At 31.1% G+C, this 18794-nt stretch overlaps 5 protein-coding genes across 7 annotated transcripts in view; 3 read left to right on the forward strand and 2 right to left on the reverse strand.

Annotated features, from left to right (window-relative positions):
• Nucleotides 1-18794, reverse strand: part of LOC119682289 (zinc finger FYVE domain-containing protein 9-like) — a 225511-nt gene that overhangs the window by 114668 nt on the left and 92049 nt on the right. The gene's annotated exons all lie outside the window — the stretch shown is intronic.
• LOC119682296 (FK506-binding protein 2-like) overlaps nucleotides 1-18794 on the forward strand; it is a 204481-nt gene that overhangs the window by 110483 nt on the left and 75204 nt on the right. The gene's annotated exons all lie outside the window — the stretch shown is intronic.
• Nucleotides 2082-3592, forward strand: LOC119681823 (beta-alanine transporter-like; the record flags this gene model as incomplete). The annotated part of the gene is made up of 3 exons (XM_038095114.1): nucleotides 2082-2346; nucleotides 2414-3222; nucleotides 3292-3592. Coding segments are annotated over 3 exons (1362 nt in total), but the record flags the coding sequence as incomplete, so codon positions are not given.
• LOC119682291 (uridine-cytidine kinase-like 1) lies at nucleotides 3601-11438 on the reverse strand. 2 transcript variants are annotated; one of them, XM_038095699.1, is made up of 9 exons: nucleotides 11291-11438; nucleotides 5541-5842; nucleotides 5379-5485; nucleotides 5118-5288; nucleotides 4917-5053; nucleotides 4608-4794; nucleotides 4296-4545; nucleotides 3886-4229; nucleotides 3601-3816 (listed from the first exon to the last, which is right to left on the reverse strand). In XM_038095699.1, the coding sequence occupies exons 1-9, from the start codon at nucleotides 11362-11364 to the stop codon at nucleotides 3697-3699; spliced, it is 1692 nt and encodes a 563-aa protein (XP_037951627.1). In that variant the 5' UTR covers nucleotides 11365-11438; the 3' UTR covers nucleotides 3601-3696. The 2 variants fall into 2 exon arrangements, with proteins under 2 accessions (XP_037951627.1, XP_037951626.1); XM_038095698.1 differs by lacking the exon at nucleotides 11291-11438 and adding an exon at nucleotides 10741-11009.
• Nucleotides 13358-18794, forward strand: part of LOC119682288 — a 19328-nt gene continuing 13891 nt past the window's right edge. The window contains exons 1-4 of the mRNA XM_038095694.1: nucleotides 13358-13496; nucleotides 13553-13716; nucleotides 13778-15877; nucleotides 16873-18784. Of these exons, the coding sequence (XP_037951622.1) occupies nucleotides 13439-13496; nucleotides 13553-13716; nucleotides 13778-15877; nucleotides 16873-18784 (4234 nt within the window). The 5' untranslated portion in view covers nucleotides 13358-13438. The remainder of the gene's footprint in view (nucleotides 13497-13552; nucleotides 13717-13777; nucleotides 15878-16872; nucleotides 18785-18794) is intronic.

Consider the following 18794-nt stretch of genomic DNA (forward strand, 5'->3'; position numbering starts at 1 on the left):
CACGAGGAATTGTCAATAGATGTCATCCCTACAAATATCTATTTTTAAAAAATTGTATCTACTTTCGAATGCATCCTATATATGTAGGGTATATATTTATAACCGTTACAAGAGTTTAGTAAGTTAATTATGAAGCAATAACGAAAATGTTTTATAACCATATATATTTTTGGCCACCACCACAATCGATTTAACAGGTTATTTGTTTTTTTATCTAGTTCATTAAGTACAATAGTGAACTCGAAATAAATAAAGAATAAAACTGCAAATTCATAGGATTTTTATTAAATAATGTGAATGAAGTTGACAAGTAAATGAAATTGGTTCACTATATCATATATCGTTCATATAAATATCAAATACATCAGAAGAATGCACTGTTGTTAGAAATAGATCTAAAAAAAAGTATACTTTTTTTATCCAAATAAATCAGTCATAAGTAATTACATCCACAGCTTTTTTCAGTTAATTAAAATCAGTGCTACTAATTACTCTTGTTCTTATTTCTAATTATAGTTTTTGCACTCTTAATTTAAATGTATACATGCAATTTTTAGTTTAATAAGAATAAAAATAGTTTAAAAAAATTAAAAATTGTATTAAAAAATTCATAATTATAATGCGTTCAGGTGATCAAATACATTTATATATTCCCTAAATAAAATGTTTTTAAATAATTGCTATTTAATACTTAAAGTAATTTTTTCTCATAGTTCATATACTTTCACAACTGCAAGATCTTAAAATATAGCACAATCTGCATTTCCATTCAGATAACGAAAAGTTGTTAAAAGGACAAAGTCCTTAAAAAGTTATTTAAAATTAGTCCTTCCAGTCATGCTTTTTTTTTTGGAGCCATCTGTCATATACCTCTCACACTGTAATGATTAAGAGATACTGTGCTATCAATAATGTGCCTGGATCAATAATGTAATGCTGTACTTAACAGATATGTTTACAGTTGTTTCTAGTGGGAACAGAAATTCCAACTGAGAACTGAATATCCAACTAAGAACTAAATATCCAACTGAGGAAAGAGTATTGAGTTAAGGACATAGTATCCAACTGAGGACAGAGTATCCAACGTAACACAGAATATCCATATGAGAATAGAGTATTTAACTGAACATAGATTATCCAACCGAGGATAAAGTATACAACTGAGCGCAGAGTATCTAACCGAATACAGAGTATTTAATATAAGACAGAGTATTCAACATAAACCATAGTATCTACCTGAGGATAGAGTAGTCAACTAAGGACACAGTATTTAAAGTAGTACAGGGAATCAACTGAAGACAGAGTACCAAACCAAAGAGAAAATATTTAACTGTAGAGAGAGTTTTTATACTAGAGCCGAATATCCAACTTAGGGCAGGGTATGCAATTGAGGACAAAGTATTCAATCTAAGATAGAGTATCCAACTTAAGACAGAGTATTCAATATAACACAGAACATCCGATTGAGGACAAAGTATCCAATTATCGATAGAGTATCGAACTGAGAATAGAGTTTCTAATAGAGGATAGAGTTGCCAACTGAAGACAGAGTATACAACTGAGTATAAAGTATCCAATTTAAGAGAGGGTGTCCAACTGTGGATGGAGGCTCTAACTGATATTCGAGCATATCCAATCAAGCATAGAGCATCCAAGTTACTGCGAACAAAGAATCTGAAACAATAACAGAATATCAAGATATTTATATAGATCTTAGATCTTATCGATATTATTATATTTACTATTATTAATAATTAATTGAAATTCTAAATAAACTAAATATTGACAGAGTAAGCTTTCTACTTATGCTAAATGAAATATATATTCCAATGCTTTTTTTTTCTTTCGCAATACCCTTTTTTTCTTGTTAGATTTCTGAGGTACTTATTCCTTGTTAACATCATAGACACTTTCTTCTGAAAACTTATTAGTTTCTATTAGAACATTTTAATAAATAATTTTATTAAATAATATACAAAAACTGTATATTATATAATTTTATTTTATAATAAATATATCAATTAATTTATATAAAATAATGTATATAACTTTATTTTACTCTTTGTATCATTTAATTAAAATTTCAGTGGAACCTAGTCTGTGACAAAAGTTATTTGGTTACATTGGCTTTAGTCGTTTTTGGCATTGGTGGCTTACTCGGGAATTATGTTTTCGGTTATTTGCAAGATTTCTGGGGTCGGCGACCTTCATTCTATTTATATTTAATACTTGAGATTACAGCTTGTGCGGCTAGTGCTTTCGCTTGGAACTATTATTCATGGTTGGGAATGCGTTTTGTAGTTGGTTGGACTGTACCAGCAATACTAGCATCGCCATATGTATTAGGTATATAAACGTTCAATTATTACAGTTGAAATAAATGTAATTCAAATTATTTGTATATTTTATTTAGCAATTGAATTGGTTGGACCGGAAAGACGTGTGTTCTGTACAATTGTATCGAATATAGCTTACTCATGTGGACTTGTATTATTAGCAGGCATTGTGTATATAATACGCGATTGGCGATTCTTAACATTAGCTGTTTCACTGCCTTTACTATTGCTATTCTCATGCTTTTTTGTTTTACCAGAATCACCACGTTGGCTTATAGCCGTCGGTCAGCCCTTGAGAGCAGCCAAAATTCTCAAAACAATAGCACGTGTGAATGGTTATCAGATACCCGTAAATTTCGTCAGCATCGTACAGCAAAAGCTATTAACACCAAAAGTGGAATCAATTAATGAACTTGATAAATCTTATGGTATACTCGATCTGTTTCGTAGCACTAATATGCGTCGTAAAACTCTTATTATAACACTTATTTGGTTTGCTAACACAAGTGTTTATGTTGGACTAAGTTATTACGCACCAGCTTTGGGTGGTAATGAGATTTGGAATTTTTTTCTTGCCGGTGCAGTAGAATTGCCAACATATCTTTTACTTTGGCCTGGTCTAAGCTATATCGGGCGTCGTTGGATCCTTTGTGTATCCATGTTATGTGGTGGCATTGCATGTGTAGCAACATTTCTCTATGCGCAAAAACCTGAGATTATGTTACTCTTGTACTGCATTGGGAAAATGGGCATTTCATCCGCTTTCGTAGTGCTGCCATTGTTAGCTTCAGAGTTATATCCGACTGTCGTACGAGGTCTGGGTATGAGTTTTAGTTCTGTGATTGCCATGATCGGACCTATTGTAATACCAATTATAAATCATATGGTATGTAATTTGAAATATAGCTAAAACTATTTCTTTTTTTCTTTTTTTAAATAATTACTTTATTTACAGGGACAACATATGCTCGTTTTACCATTAATTGTCATGGGCACTTTGTTAATTATTGGAGGTTTTGCTAGTTTACTTTTACCGGAAACAAGAGACAAAAATCTACCGCAGACAATAGAAGATGGTGAAAAAATTCCATTAAAGTTTTTTTCTTGTTGCTGTGAATCAACAAAAAAAACTGCAATAAACAGAAACCATAGTCCGGCCTCTGAACGTAGTGAGAACTATGGACATAGACGTAAGCGCATTGTGTGTAGTATTTGTAAAAATGAAATTAAAAATTATCGTTAAGTTGAAATTCTGTATAAATGATATATTTTAAAATAATAGGCATAAACTCACATAGTCGTTGGTATATTTAACTTAATTACACTAAAACATTTATTAAATAATTTCACATTCATTAAATTAAAAATAATCCTCAGAAGGTTCAGTACCGAAATACCGATCTCCGAAATTGCCAATACCAGGTATCACATAAAATTTGTCATTTATCTCCGGATCCAAAGCCGAAGTTACAATTTTTACCTATGAAATATATTTTAAATGTATTTTATATATATTTAATTTAAATGTCTGTATTTATCTAAAAGTCACCTGTGGAAAAGCGTATGCAATTGAATGTACTCCTATTTCGGCCATTAAAAGAGAAGCGAGGATAATATTTTCTTCGGGAACATCATGATCTAGCAATACTCTTATAGCCATCATAGCAGCCGCACCAGTCGCTACAGTAGCATCCATTAGTATTACTTTATAGTCTTTGATATCTTTAGGTAAGCGCAGATAATACAATTCTGGTTCGCCAGTGACTTGATTTGTTTGTATTAAAATTTTGCCAATACGTATGTCTTTACATACATCGCATATAGCTTGTTCCATGGTTTCACCGGCACGCAAAATTGAGACACCACAAATTTTTTTTGAGGACATCCGTTGACCTGAACAACAAAATATTTATTATTTAAAGACTAAATACGTTTACTTTTACAATTGCTTATTTTTACCAGCATATGATACTCCCTGCGGAGTTTCCACAATTGTGGTCTTAAAAGGAAATAGACTTAGTGTGTATTCTATGACTAAGCGTATTAGTCTTTTCGAATAAAATATAAACTCATCCCTTGATGTGTTTTTGCAACGTATAAATGTATGTAAGCCCTTAATTTGTGGTGTTGGGCTTATCAAATGCAATGAATTAGGCATTGGTTGATCTTTATAGGAATTTGCTAAAGTCTCTCTAAGTTTAAAACCACGCTAATGAAACGGTGGAAACATAGTTTAAGGAATTGTTAAGTATTTTTAATTTTTGAATTTACCAACTGCAGTTGTGTGTGAACGTGTTGCACTATAAGACATATTGCTACTTTATTTTCACCACCACGAGGAACTATGATATCGGCATGTACCATGGTTGGTGCTATATAGTTTGCATATGATGGTTTTACCATGGTCAAATACTGTTTGAGAACGCCTTTCAAATCACGTCCTCGTTGTGATATATCTCTATAAAAAAAAATAATTGAAGATAACTCTTTAATTAAACAACTACAACAACATTAATGGAGACAACGTAATAAATAATTGACTTTTACTTAAAAATTGCTTGTAAAGGAGTTTAAATTTACCTCTTTAAACGTCTAGCTAGCCGAATATCAGCATCTGTATCCACAAATATTTTCATATCCAGTAAATCTAATATTTCCTGACTATGAAAAGTAAGTATACCCTCAAATATAATAACATTAGCACCGTACATAGTTTTCTGTTTTTAAAATAAAAATACTAAAATAGTTGTTGTATTCTTATAACTTAAGTTAACATTTTACCGTTTGCGACTCTCTACCATGTGTAACAAAATTGTAAACTGGTACCTCCACTTTACGTCCTTCTTTTAATTTTTTCAGTACTGTGATCAGCAAATCAATATCAAACGCATCAGGATGATCAAAGTTGTATTCATTCTCTAAAGCTAGTTCATGCTGTTTATGATTTAAAACCTAAAAAAGTTATTGAATGTGTTGATATATTCATTACTATTTATATTATAAATTTAATTTATAAAATTATTTTACAACAAATTTGTTTACCTTATAAAAACAGTCCATGGATAATAACGTTACCCAAGGAACATCTAAGCTTTCGATAATCTTTTGCGCTACTGTAGTCTTTCCAGAAGCACTACCACCACATATACCTATAAATTTAAAAATTATTTATAACAAAAAATAAAATAATCAACAGTTCTTTACCAATGACAAATGGTTCCACCTGCTGGCCGGCACAGTTGTACCAAGGCGGCCGACCAGCAGTATAAATAGTGCGATTATTGGCACGGATAATACATTCGGATGGATTTGCTGTTGTCGTTTGATTATTTATAGACGTAGTACGCTGACGTTTAGGCCTAATACGTACTGTTTGTTCTGCTGCTATACTTCTAGCTGGCACTGTTGTTGGTGATGCTGGACAGCACATATAATCCCCATTGGTATACTCAGAATGTATATTTGGATCAACATATAATTGCTCAGTTACATCAGATCGGTCATCACTATAAAAATATAAAAAATAATTAATATATTTTATTGAAGTGCTTAAATCGAAACACAATTAAACACATATTAAAGGAAAAAAATGTCTGAAATAAAATTATATACATTTATATATAATTGTATTATATACAATTATATATATTTAACTTTCATGCACTACCAAAGTATTCTCATTCCATAATTACAAAAAATATATATGCATATAATAAATTGATTAAATATCATGTTTACATTACAAATAATAATAATCATAAGAAAAGACAAATATTGTACATGATCTAGTAAAATAGAGTTTAAATAAATTAAAATATGTCTCTGTATTAAAATATAGTCTTTGTATGACATACAAAATGATTTAATTGATAGTTGTATCATATTAGTGTATAGATAAGAATGGGAGAAAGGAAGAGACATCAAACTTTCACATAAAAGAGAAAATATTTTATTAGCTTCTAACTTTATTAACTCCTAAACATAATATAGAACTTTAGACATTAATAGATCTTTAGGATCACTTTTTTCAACTAACCTAACTTTTTTCATCAAAATCTCTTAAGTCTAGACACTAATTCTTGGTATATTAATTAATAATTCTTCCAGTACTGACTTATGTAGATTTATGTAGACTTATGTACATAATAAAAATCTTTAGGTACATTTCTATGAATAGATTATATAGCATCTATATAAACCATTTAATAAAAAATTAAGAAAACGAGGAAAATATGCCTCTGTGGATACGCCGCTGTAAAGGTAACATATACAGAAAAACTAGAAGTTTCTCTCGCCAAACCAAAAATGTTGGATGTCGTTCTTGACACTATGTTATCCTACTCAGCACGTACGGTTTAATGGACGCAAAGCGCTAAAAATAGTAGCAGACTAAGTTTGGGGTAAAGTTCCAGAACTCCTGCGAGACCCATAAACCAATTAAGATCTGAAATTGTTTTTCCGTCTAGGTTTTATGTCCAGTCAGTGTTAAAAATATTTAGTAAAATTCTACAAAAACAATTAGGGACTGTGTTAATGGAAATTGTTTTGATTGTAGCCATTAGTAATAGTTTGTAAATATAAAATTTTATTGAAAATAAAGTGAATGTGGTTATAGACAACACTTGTGTGTTATCTTTATCAATATAAAAATAAGGATCACTTTATGGGTTTTTGCGTTCATATACAAAGCAAATAAACAAATGAGTTTTTTTAATTTGTTGTTTTAATATTATATCAATTTCAAAATAAACATTTTGGATGCGTATTTAATATTCTCTAAGTAATTGTTTGGAATAATTTTGTTAACTCAAGTGTGTGCATATCTGTACTAGTATCTCCTAGGTTGCAGCATTTATCTACTATCGCAATTAGTATCTATTATTATCTCTTCTAATTATTATTATTTCAATTGGAAGTACATTTTTAGACCAGAAGTTAGTATGTCAGATCGTTCGCCCCGTAGTTCCATACCATACATACATACCATTAGAGCAATATACTCTAATATTGTATTAAACATCGAATATAATAATCGTATTTATAGATTCTTATAGATGTTATAGATTGACTAACAAAATGTCCATATAACTAAATATATATAAGATCACCTTTCTCAGCTACAACTTTTCCTTATTAAAGACCAGTAAAGTGTAACACTAATTGTATTATTTTTTTGTTTTGAAATCAATAGGGTTGTCTCATAAACCTCAATCATAGGGATATCGGTGTTGTGGTATATTTATAGCTATAGGTAAATACACTCTCTTGTGCCATAGATAAACACACTTTCTTCTATGTTTACCAATGTCCTCCTCTTTAACAAACAACATTGCAGTCACGAGAAGATTCAGAAGCATATATCACATCGAGCCTATAAGTACCACATGTCTATATAGGATTTTACTTCATTAAAACTCTCACTGCATTTCTAACCACATTCTAAACAAATTTTCAGGCTTTGTTGATAGTTCGATATATATTCATAATTAACGTTCAATTTTTAAATAGTTTTTCAGATATCTACTTTGATTTAAACTTTTTTGCCTATTTTATAATATGAAAATGTTTTGTAAATAATTCTTTTGGTAGCTCATTGTAATGACCTGAGTATACAACATGCTTCCCCCACGAATAGTAATTAATTTGACCATATTAACCTATGCCCTCCTAACCAAAACAGTTATAACTCCCTTTTAGATTTATAAAAACTATTACAAAAACCCTGAAGGCATTCAGCGTTTCTTTTTAATATTTTAACCATTTTTAACTATTTAACTGTTAACTGTTCAAGTAGCCTCTATACTTTTAAAAATATTTAGTATCTTATTTTAAATAATTTGATTCATTTTAATTTGGAGAATTCCTTAAACACTACTTTTAACACACTTAAAGTATTATGTATCTTAAACCCACTTATATCAAGTGGTAATTGTATTAATAAAATTAATGAAGTAAAAGTAGTACACCACTCGAAGGAAGGTTTGCACAGAGCGATAAGGAGAACATAAAAATAAAATGCTCTTAACACACATAATCAGTATAATACGCCGATAAACACCCCAATTGGAATTCTACCGGTACCTATTTAAGCTATATCCTTGTGAGAAAGTGAGACCTATCTAACATTTCTACTGTATTTTGGGTTACTTTGAACTCGGTTGAAAAATATAACTCTACAATTATTCTGCACGCGTAACTTTGCGTTCTAACGACAGCCATCACGATACTCCCATTAAAGGGATCAACTTCCATTGGTCAGAACATCCGATGCTGTGGGCCTTGACTCCCGTACTACCAAATTTTCACTTTTGATCGAGTGCCGCGGTACCAAGTGGTGCTTGCTGGATTTGAGTCGCTTCTTACGCCAGGCATGTCTTACCTCGGCATGTCTAACCACTTTTCCGCAAAGTTTGTCAAACGAGTAACATGGAAACAGTGAAAACCCTTATCCCTTACTGAATAATCAAATAAATTTTTTGTTAATATATTTTAATTTTGCCGGTTTGTACTTTTGGTATAGCTCTATTTCACCAACTACTGATATTTATAGTCTTTGCTAAAACGATGCAGCTAACAAATGTATATAATTAATAATGTTTAAAACATTTGTTAGATCTTTGTGTTTTTTTTTACTTATTGAATCACAAATTCCTGCCTGCATCATACTTAAGTCGCATTGTCAACATTTTTTCCTAAATACATTCTACTTTTGTTTAGCACATCTATATATATTCTACATTGAACGAGAACGTGAATCAGATTAATATCTAGTTCATCGTAGTAATCGATCAGTTAAAACAAAAGTTATGGAATTCGATCACCAAACTCCTTACTTTCTTCTTCTTTTTTTACTTGATCAAATGCGAGTTAATATCTAATAACACTTTTACTCAATAGTGTTTGTGACCGTTTAGATGATCCATTGTAATAAGAGCTACGTTAAATTCTGTTAATAAGTTATTCAGTTGATTTTATGTATATTTTAAAGCCCTGCATATCTTCCTGAAGAAATATATATTGCGTTACCCATTGTCATTAATTATAACTTATTTGTTGTGTTATTCATATAGCGTAAACTTTCTTGATGCTGTTCTTATTTCAAACACATCCTTTTATCACTCATCTTGTCATATAATAAATTTTATACCACTTTCTTTTTACCTGTTCCGCCCTTATGTTCCAATTGGTATAATTTTTTTATCCTAACTTTTTATTGACCAATTACTGATATTATATTAATTATTCTTGATACTTGCAGTCTCAAAAAAAATTATTTACGAATAATTAAATAAAAGAATTACTTCCAAGACCACTGATGATGGGTATTATTTGGCAATACTCGAAACAACTGTATGGTCAGCCAAAGATTCAATTAATTAAAATAATATAAAAATAATTTTTGTTGTTGTAGTTCACTTCGATTCAAAAAATTTCTTTATTAATTATTAATAAATATTTAAAAAAGCAAGAAATTCTTGTTTATAAAAAAAAAACTTTTAAAAATACATTGTTTAGTTGATTAAATATGACCAATCAACTAAACTTTTCAACTGTCCATATATTTAATTTTTTTAATAATAATTTATAATATAAACAAACACTTTGCAAATAAAAAAAACTTAATCAACATATGCCGCATGCATATGTGTATACACATGCTTATACGCTCACATATGTATATGCAGTTGATAGTCTAGACGCCGCAACTCTTTTTTAGTGAAATGCAAACCTTTATGAAAGAAGTGGTTGCACTCTAGTAACAAGTTACTAGTTACTAGTAGAAACGCCGAATGAGCATCTTTTGCTACAAAAAACTGTTTGTTTTTGTATATAACTTTTAATGGGACTTTGTTTACATTTTATTTTAGTAGTCACATTTTTCCCACACTCATCACATCACGAGCGTGGAGTTTATGCATCACAGATTTTCTTTTGTTGTCTATTAATAGTCTGATTTATATATGAAATTTTAATATATATGTATATGAATCAAATATTTATATAGAAGAAAAATCTACTTAATAATATAATTGTAGAATTCATGCAAAAATAAAAATAAAAATATTCGCTACAATGGGGAAATTGTATAAAAATTCAACACGCAATTTTTAACCTAAAACAAAAGTTTTGGCATGAAAACAAAACTCATGATTTCACCATAACCAGTAAAACAAAAAATGTTAAAACACAAAAAAAAAAGAAAAATCAAAATAAAAATTTAATTATTGCTAATAGCTAAATAATAATAATATTACTAATGAAATTAATTTTAAAGCATTCGCAAAGGTACTACGTGTACAATTAATAGTAATTTGATGATACGAGTGGTTTGTGTAAATGAATGTATGTATGGAAGTGTCTGTATGTACGAGTAAACTGAGGAATTATGAATATTAAGTATTACATGTGACCATTGCCGTTGTAAGTTGCACTCGTTGCTGTTAGTGTAGCTGCTGTTGCAAATTTAGTTTTACTGGTTCTGCCTGGTGTACTCGCTGTTTCGTTGGCCACAACAATGATGCTACTCATTCCGATTAATTTTGAAAATTTATTATTTTTTTTTTTATATTTTAAGCCGTATATATGTAGGTCACAATTCTCGATCCGGTATGGCACAAATTTTATTTAATTTCTATTATTGCACTTTAAATAAATTTATATACATAAATATTGATCAATTATTTTAATTGTAACAAAAACCGTCCGCAATCTGTGAAACGTTCTAAAATTTTGGCACTGCGTATACGTATTTAATTTTGAGTTATCACTTTCAGTGTTTTGTACTTTTACTCAAATAACACAACGATTTTAATTCGCGAAATGTTTCTAATGAAGTCTCGGTTAAGTTTTTCGACGAACGACGCAAAAGAACAAGCAAGCAAAAGTATGTAAGGGAAATGATAAAATGATTTCTTCTTCTCTGTAGTGTAACACTTCTTTATAACTACGTTTACCTGTCGGAGCTTGCCGATGAGGATGGATTGTAAAATTTAACCGTTTGTTTTGTTTGGGATGCTGAGGATGACATTTTTTTAGTTATCTTCACATAAAATATTACTAAACACACGCGGTATACTGTTTGTGTAGCTCCTTAATAGTGAAGAAAAAATGTGACCAAAAAACTATATCAAGCACACTTGCACAATATATATATATATATTTTTAAACAGCAAACTAACCCAGCGGTAAATTATATATTGCATATAGCGTATGATATTACTAACAGTTTTTATCTAATGTACGTATATAAAAGCTATTAATAAAAACTTTGCCAAGTTCTCACTATACCAAAGAAATTGTTTTTGCTTGTATTGTTTATTGCACGACTAAATAACCACTATACACTATACGGGTATACATTTGCTGTTGGGATAAAGAAGTAATACAAACACATGCAAATAAAATGCAATAATTGCTTTCAAGGTATTGGTGATGCCAGACCGTTTATTAATTGCAATATAATGTAGATATCAGCAAGTGTATAAGTAACGGTATATGGAATTTAGAAGAGAATAATGGTGTAATAATAGGTATTATGTAAACAAAAAACAAAATTATTTACGTATATAATTAAAGAGTATATAGAAAATAGTGCCAGATAAGTATTAAATTGGTAACAAGCTAAAATGAATTAAAAAACTTAAATTAAATGAACGGGAAAATAAACTACTGTTAAAATTTTTTTAATAAACGTTTTAAGTTAAGTTCTCATTAAATATTTTTAAGATTTTTGTAAAATATTTGTAGAGAGGTTGCAAACAATAGTAAACTGCATTTTTATATTGTTATAATTAATTGAATTTTTGCCTGGCCATACAGCTGTTTCTTGTATTGCCAAAAACCCAACACCAGTGGTCTCAGAATTATTTATTGTATTTAATTAAATATGTAGGTCACACACTTCTATTTTAAGTATATATGAATATATATTTGGACATAGTCTATACGCGACTTTCTTTTTCAGATCATAATAACTATTATTACAATTTAAATTAATCTATATTACTTATTGTCATTCCTGACAGGTTGTAATAAAATAAATGGACTACAAGTTTCAGGGATTAACTTGTGCGTTGCCAAATTTTAAGATCATAATTTTTTTAAAAGATTTATATAATCTTTTTTATAATAACAGACGACCAATACATTATAAAATCTTTAAATTACTCACATCGGAAGCATTGGTCCACCCAAAACTGTTATACTAAAAAAGAAGAAGAAATAACATATTTACATAACGAATTTGATAATATATAAATTACTTTATGAATTAGCTTTATAGCAAATTCGCATATATTATATATAAACAACAACAAATTAGATATAGAGGAAATAGAATTAGCTATATTTGAAATGAATTCCGATTGGGAGGATGATTTCTGATTACCTAAATTATTTTTATAATTATTTATAAAAAGTTCCGTTTTTTTTAACCGAATATATCCTCTTACGGATAGCAAATGACTGTGTAGTGCCCATTTTAGAGAATTTTTGCTAGATAATAATTAATTTTTATTTTAAAAACTTCACTGAAATATAAATGGATTGAATAGAATTAGAAAAGGACGTGGTTTATAAATAAGCTATTTAGTACATAATTCAAAAAGAAGAAAAAAAAAAAATAAAAGTAAAAGAGAAAAATTAAAAACAATAATAAATAATAATTTAATGATTATCTGATCTTTAGCATAAATACAAATGTTTTTGTTAAGTAAAATATAAGAAAACATTTTTAAAATAAAAAAAAATTTCTCAAATAAAATAATCAATAAAAGTATTTAGTTATGCAACGAAATATGTTTAATAATATGTTTATTATTATAAGTTCTTAACTGCAAAACATTAACACCGATTACATTAAAATAAATAAATAATAGAATATATATAAATAGAATTATATATGATATAGGCGTCAAAATATAAAACATCTGACATATTTTAGTGTTTGAAATGGGTCAACGAGTTAACAACCCTGTGCTGTCATTAGTTAAAGAGAAACAAATAATTAAGAAAGTGGCTTTAATTTGCAAAATTTTTTATTTTTACAAAAACCTGTTTATATAATAAAATGCAAGTGCAATAATAGTTAAATTATCATATTAATGGCCTACATAAATGTAGCAGAATGGACACCAGACCAAGTAACGGATTGGTTAAAAGGTTTGTATACATAATACAATTCTACTGCGTTGTGAATCACTTAGGAACTATTGCAGGTCTGGACGATTCCATGTACAAATATGTTCATTCATTTACCAATAATGAAGTTGGTGGCAAGCAATTGCTTAATATACGCCCATATGAATTGGAACAGTTAGGAATGTTTCTAATCGGTCATCAAGAAATTGTATTGGAGGCAGTAGAGAATTTGCGGAATTTTGTAAGCAAAATGTTTAAAGTATTTATTTAAATATAAAATAAATTAAATTAAAAAATTTCAGCATTTTAATCTCGATAAAGAAAATCTGCAATTTATGGCATTGCATGTTGCAACTGCTGCAAGAAGTTTATATCGCCAATTACAAACCTCATATAATGATGCATCTAAGATAGAAACAAAAATATTGAACGATATTACACGCACAATTGGCACAATAAAACCATTAATTGCTTGGTTAAATCGTGCACCATTTCGTGGTCAAAAACAATTTACCGAAATATGTCGAAATATGCTGCGTTTGGGACTGGAAATGGCGACGATAGCACAACGTGATCGCTTTGTTGAAAAACCAGTCGAACAAATCAGAAATACAGCTGAAAAATTAGAGCGTTTAGCTAATTATATTATACAAGATATAACCGACCCAATGCTTCTCCAACCTGCTGCACTCAATTTGGTAACACTCAAAAAACGTGAATCGGAATTAGGCTTTAATATAGAACCAACAAGCACTAGTTTCCATGGCGTGCATCGAGTTACTGACATAAAATATAACTCACCTGCTCATCATTCTGGCAAAATTGAAGATGGCGATGAAATTGTGCAAATAAATTATCAAACTGTAGTGGGTTGGCAATATAAGACAGTTTTAATGCAATTACAGGAATCATTACCCGACGTGCTTATAACGCTTAAAAAGCGACCTAAGCACACAAAAATTTACGGTCAAATTTATATGCAACCATACAGGTTACCGAGTAAAAAGCGTGCAATTGGTACACGCTGGGGCGAAAACTTACCAAGTCCACGTGCCGGTTTCCTAACAGTACCTGATGGTACAGCATTCAATATGCCAATATCTTTAAAAGCTGAAGAGAAAAATAATGCACAACATGTGTCTGACACAGACTCAAGTTGTAGTGATATATCAACACCAACCGATGCTAAAGCATCTGAAAAGGAAATACGTCTATATTATCCAAAGCCGAGAGCAATGTTGCAGCGCCGAAACACAATTTGTGGTGATGAATTTTTAGGACTAAAATGTGGTGATAATGCGCCATTGTGGCATGAACGAAAAACTGGTGCCGTATGTGATCCTGCTTCACCCAGCTTACGCGATAAATCCATATCATTTGGCTTTGGTTTAGAAATAACTCCGCGCCCCACAACATGTATAGGTATCGCGGGCAATAGCTCAAATAAATTTAGTAGTGTTTTTAGTGATACGAAAAAACTTCGTCAAGTACCTGAGGTGGTTGAACATAAAGTAGAAACAAAGGATGATTCAAAACCGGGAATCAGTAAAGTAGTTCGTTTCGATGCAAACATGAAATACGAGGACTATCCAGTCGATGAGAAGTACACATGCAATGTGGAAAATACACTTTTAGAAACATTTGAACCGATACTGTTTGTTGATGAGGAAGACGATGCTCTTGATAAATTGCACAATTTTAATGAAAAGTCTGAAGATATATTAGAAATTTTAGATAAAAAATCTAATGCAAATTCTACATCACTGACAGAAGCTGTAAATATGCCATTAATAACAAGAAGAGGACGTTTAGATAAGAGTCATAGTACACCAGCGTATGATAATTCTGGTGAAGAATCTGATACTCCACCAGCAATTGAACCGCGTAAAGAATTCTTGTTATTAACACCACCTGTACCGCCGCCTAGACCTAGAAAACAAAAAGATCTAACACCCCCCATTGTGCCACCACCACCACCAAAACCTGCCAGTTTAATGTCAAATCCGCTCACACCACCACCTTTGGCGAATTCCAATATAGTTAATGATTTAAAATCAAACGATTTTTTTCATTCCAATGTGAAAATGACACAGCCAGCAGTTAATGTTGATGCGATTCTGGAAGTAAATGAATTGCATACGCCAACTAAGAGCAGAACACTAACATTGAAGAAGAAGCACAGCTTAGTCTTAAAACGACGTAACGTCAATTTAAAAATATTAGGCACCGGCGACATACAGGGTCATTTGTATCGTCGCACAAAAGATCGAAGAGGTGTAACATTTTGGGCACGCTTTTACTTTGTAATGTTGGATACAATACTCTATGGTTTCCGTTTAAAAGAAGCGATCAAAGCCAGCTGTGTTATATTTTTGCCAGGTTTTACGGTATCTTTGGCTAAGGTTTGTGATACTTTTATATACTATTATTATTATTAAAATCGCATATGAACAAATAGAAGTAGTTGACTTTCAAAATTATATAAAAAACGGCACACGAGCTCTGTTAGGACATTGGTTGCCCTTTTTGTAACCCGTGCAATAGAACTGCGTATTGAGTTCATCTTTGACAAATGGAGGGAAAAAAGATCGTCTATATTAGCAAGTTTTTTTGATAGACAAACATTAAGGTTCTGTGTTGTAAAGAAATTAATTTACCTGTCACCTGTTATTTCTGTAAAAGATATGATTGATAATTTTGCTAGAATATCAATTGGTACAATAGATTATTCCTCGAACCGCTTTCTGAGGTAAGCAATCATATTTGAATACATCAAGCAAAATAAAAAAATGTATAGACTTGTCAGGTTAGTTCACTTTTATTTAAATGAGGGATTCATGTCTGTCAACGTTGCTTGTATGGTGCATATGAACGACACTAAACCGTAGTATCACAATGTGTTTTTACAGGAGCTCAAGTGGACTTTAGCTATAAGGACGCCACTCAAACTTAACCGTATCCGTTAGATCGCAAGCTTAACACATATTTTTTTCTGAACCATTCGTCCAGTTTAAATAGCCTGCTAACCAGATGTTCTGATTCGAAGCAGTTTCGGTTCAGCACCTATGCACTCTTGTTAAAAGTTTACGTTTGGTAACAGTACATGAGGTTCTGTTTAGAATTGGCCCCACATGTTTAGTTGATAAGATTGGGAGAAGTTCTTATGTACAAGTTACAGAAACTTGATTTAATGTGTTTAAGAAAACAGGATTTTATACGAAAATATGAACCAATCAGAAAATCTTTTATGTATCTATTAAAATAGAAACACCGCAGCATATCTTATTAGGTTTTACTAGTCCTAATTATCGATATAAAATGTGATAATACATTTTATAACAACAATGCTGATTTACGCGTATATTAATTTTTTTTAAATTTCTTATTATGTTTTCAGGAAGTTCATTCAAAACCTTTTGCCTTTAAAGTGTACCACTCAGCGAAAACATTTTACTTTGCTGCAGAATCATTGGATGCGCTAAATCAATGGATTGATTTTATACGCCAAGCAACTCTTCAATCCCAAGTGACAACAAACTCAATTAACCGCATTGATTCAATAAACAGTGAAGCAAATACAAAAGATTTATTTTCTGAAACTGACAGTTCAGGAGAAGAAAGTGAATCAGTGATTTCAAAAAATCTATGTACGCCATCGCCACAAGCAACTAAAGATAACACAACATCTTCAATTAGTTCAAAGTCATTTTCAACACCAACTGCACCCGCAGTCAAGCAAGATAGACGATATTTAGGATCTTTACGTAAACTCACCAAAGGAACTCTACCATTTAAGAGTTCCTCGACTTCTGAAAAGAAATCATCTAGTGATATACCAGTGCCTACCGAACAATACCGCAGTTATCGGAAAGTACCTGGTGGTAGTTTTGGTATACAAATTGGTACTAACACACCAGGCTACCATGATACATCGTTACATCCTTTCAATACTGTTCTAAATTGTAACACAACACCGGAAATTGCTATGCCTGAAAGAAAATATTCAATCTCAACAAGTTCAGTGGCAAGTAATAGCGATTCGAATATAACATTATATGGACCACCATCATCACCAGCACCAGCACCAACACCAACACTTAATCAGTCAATCGGATTATCACCTTCCATTATGGCTAACAATAAAAAAGACCATCAATTCGATAGTCCCACAAAATCAATTAAGAAGATACCATACAATTTCATACATGCTTCAAATCCAAATTTAGTGGAATTTGATTTTCAGACATCGAAAACATTAGATTATTCTTTGCCAAAAATTAATCCATCAAATTCATGGGATGCACACCAAAATGTACAGGGATTTGTGACGCTCAAAGATCTTATGCTACAGAAACAAGAAGAGGAAGCACAAGAGATGTACAATAATCGAGTATTATTGGGTGTAGAAAAGAAAGATGAACGTAAACGCAATGCTCAACGACGTTTGGATAACAAACAGCAAGATGGTGGGAATGCACAAATGCGTCCAGAATTTATTAAATTGTCAAAGACGCAAAGTAGAAGTTTGCCAAAAACTCCCGATTATGAAATTAGCTTTAAACCAGATGATGAAGATATCAAACGCACACGTACCAAGGAAGGACTTAAGCTAAGGGATTTTGGTTATGAACTCATATCTGGGGATGAACCAATTACAAACTCTACAACAGCGCGTCAAAATTCGAACACATCCAATAGTAGCGCAGATCAACAACATGAACACATGTTATCGTCTGCAGTTAAAACGCGACAATTTCTCAAAACCCAACCATTTCTGCCTCTGACACAGAAAACTAAAAAGCATTCCACTTCATCTGCCGATTTTGTGATGAACGAGAAACGCACCGGAAGTTTTAAAAAAAAGGGAAAATTTGATGTTGTCAAGACTTCGAGTGAGCGTATCTTTCAATTTTCCAAACATGCCACTTCATCTTCGTCGGCCATGACAATGACATTGCCACTGAACAAGAAAAATGGTAACCGCACTGATGAATCAAGAAACAGTGGAGGTATTAAAAAGAGTCATACATATAATACAGATCTTAAAGATAAGCTAAATACAAAATATGATGCACAACGAAAGAATTCCGCTCCAATGCCAATCTTTTCAAAATTGTCGTTTTCATCAAGCTCAACATCGTCACAAAACAACAAACCTGCAAAAGAAAAGAAGTTACTTGGTTCACCTTTGCTACATCGGACGATATTCGGTAATCAGCATCATAACATTGACTCGCCAACATGTACAGGACGTGAGTATGATCGCGAGATCTTCACTCAAGTAATATTTCCACGAGTGCCAAATCCACATAGCGATAA

The sequence above is a fragment of the Teleopsis dalmanni genome, chromosome 2 (genome assembly GCF_002237135.1).
Source record: "Teleopsis dalmanni isolate 2A chromosome 2, ASM223713v2, whole genome shotgun sequence".
In the NCBI taxonomy this organism is placed as follows: domain Eukaryota; kingdom Metazoa; phylum Arthropoda; class Insecta; order Diptera; family Diopsidae; genus Teleopsis; species Teleopsis dalmanni.

Coding starts and splice junctions, on each gene's coding strand:
- LOC119682291 (XM_038095698.1), bottom strand. CDS start 10,865: ATGAGTAGCATCATTGTTGTGGCCAACGAAACAGCGAGTACACCAGGC. Junction 5,843..10,740: donor TACAACGGCAATGGTCACAT/GTAATACTTAAT, acceptor ATATTTTTATAG/TGATGACCGATCTGATGTAA. Junction 5,054..5,117: donor ATGGTAGAGAGTCGCAAACG/GTAAAATGTTAA, acceptor TTTTAAAAACAG/AAAACTATGTACGGTGCTAA.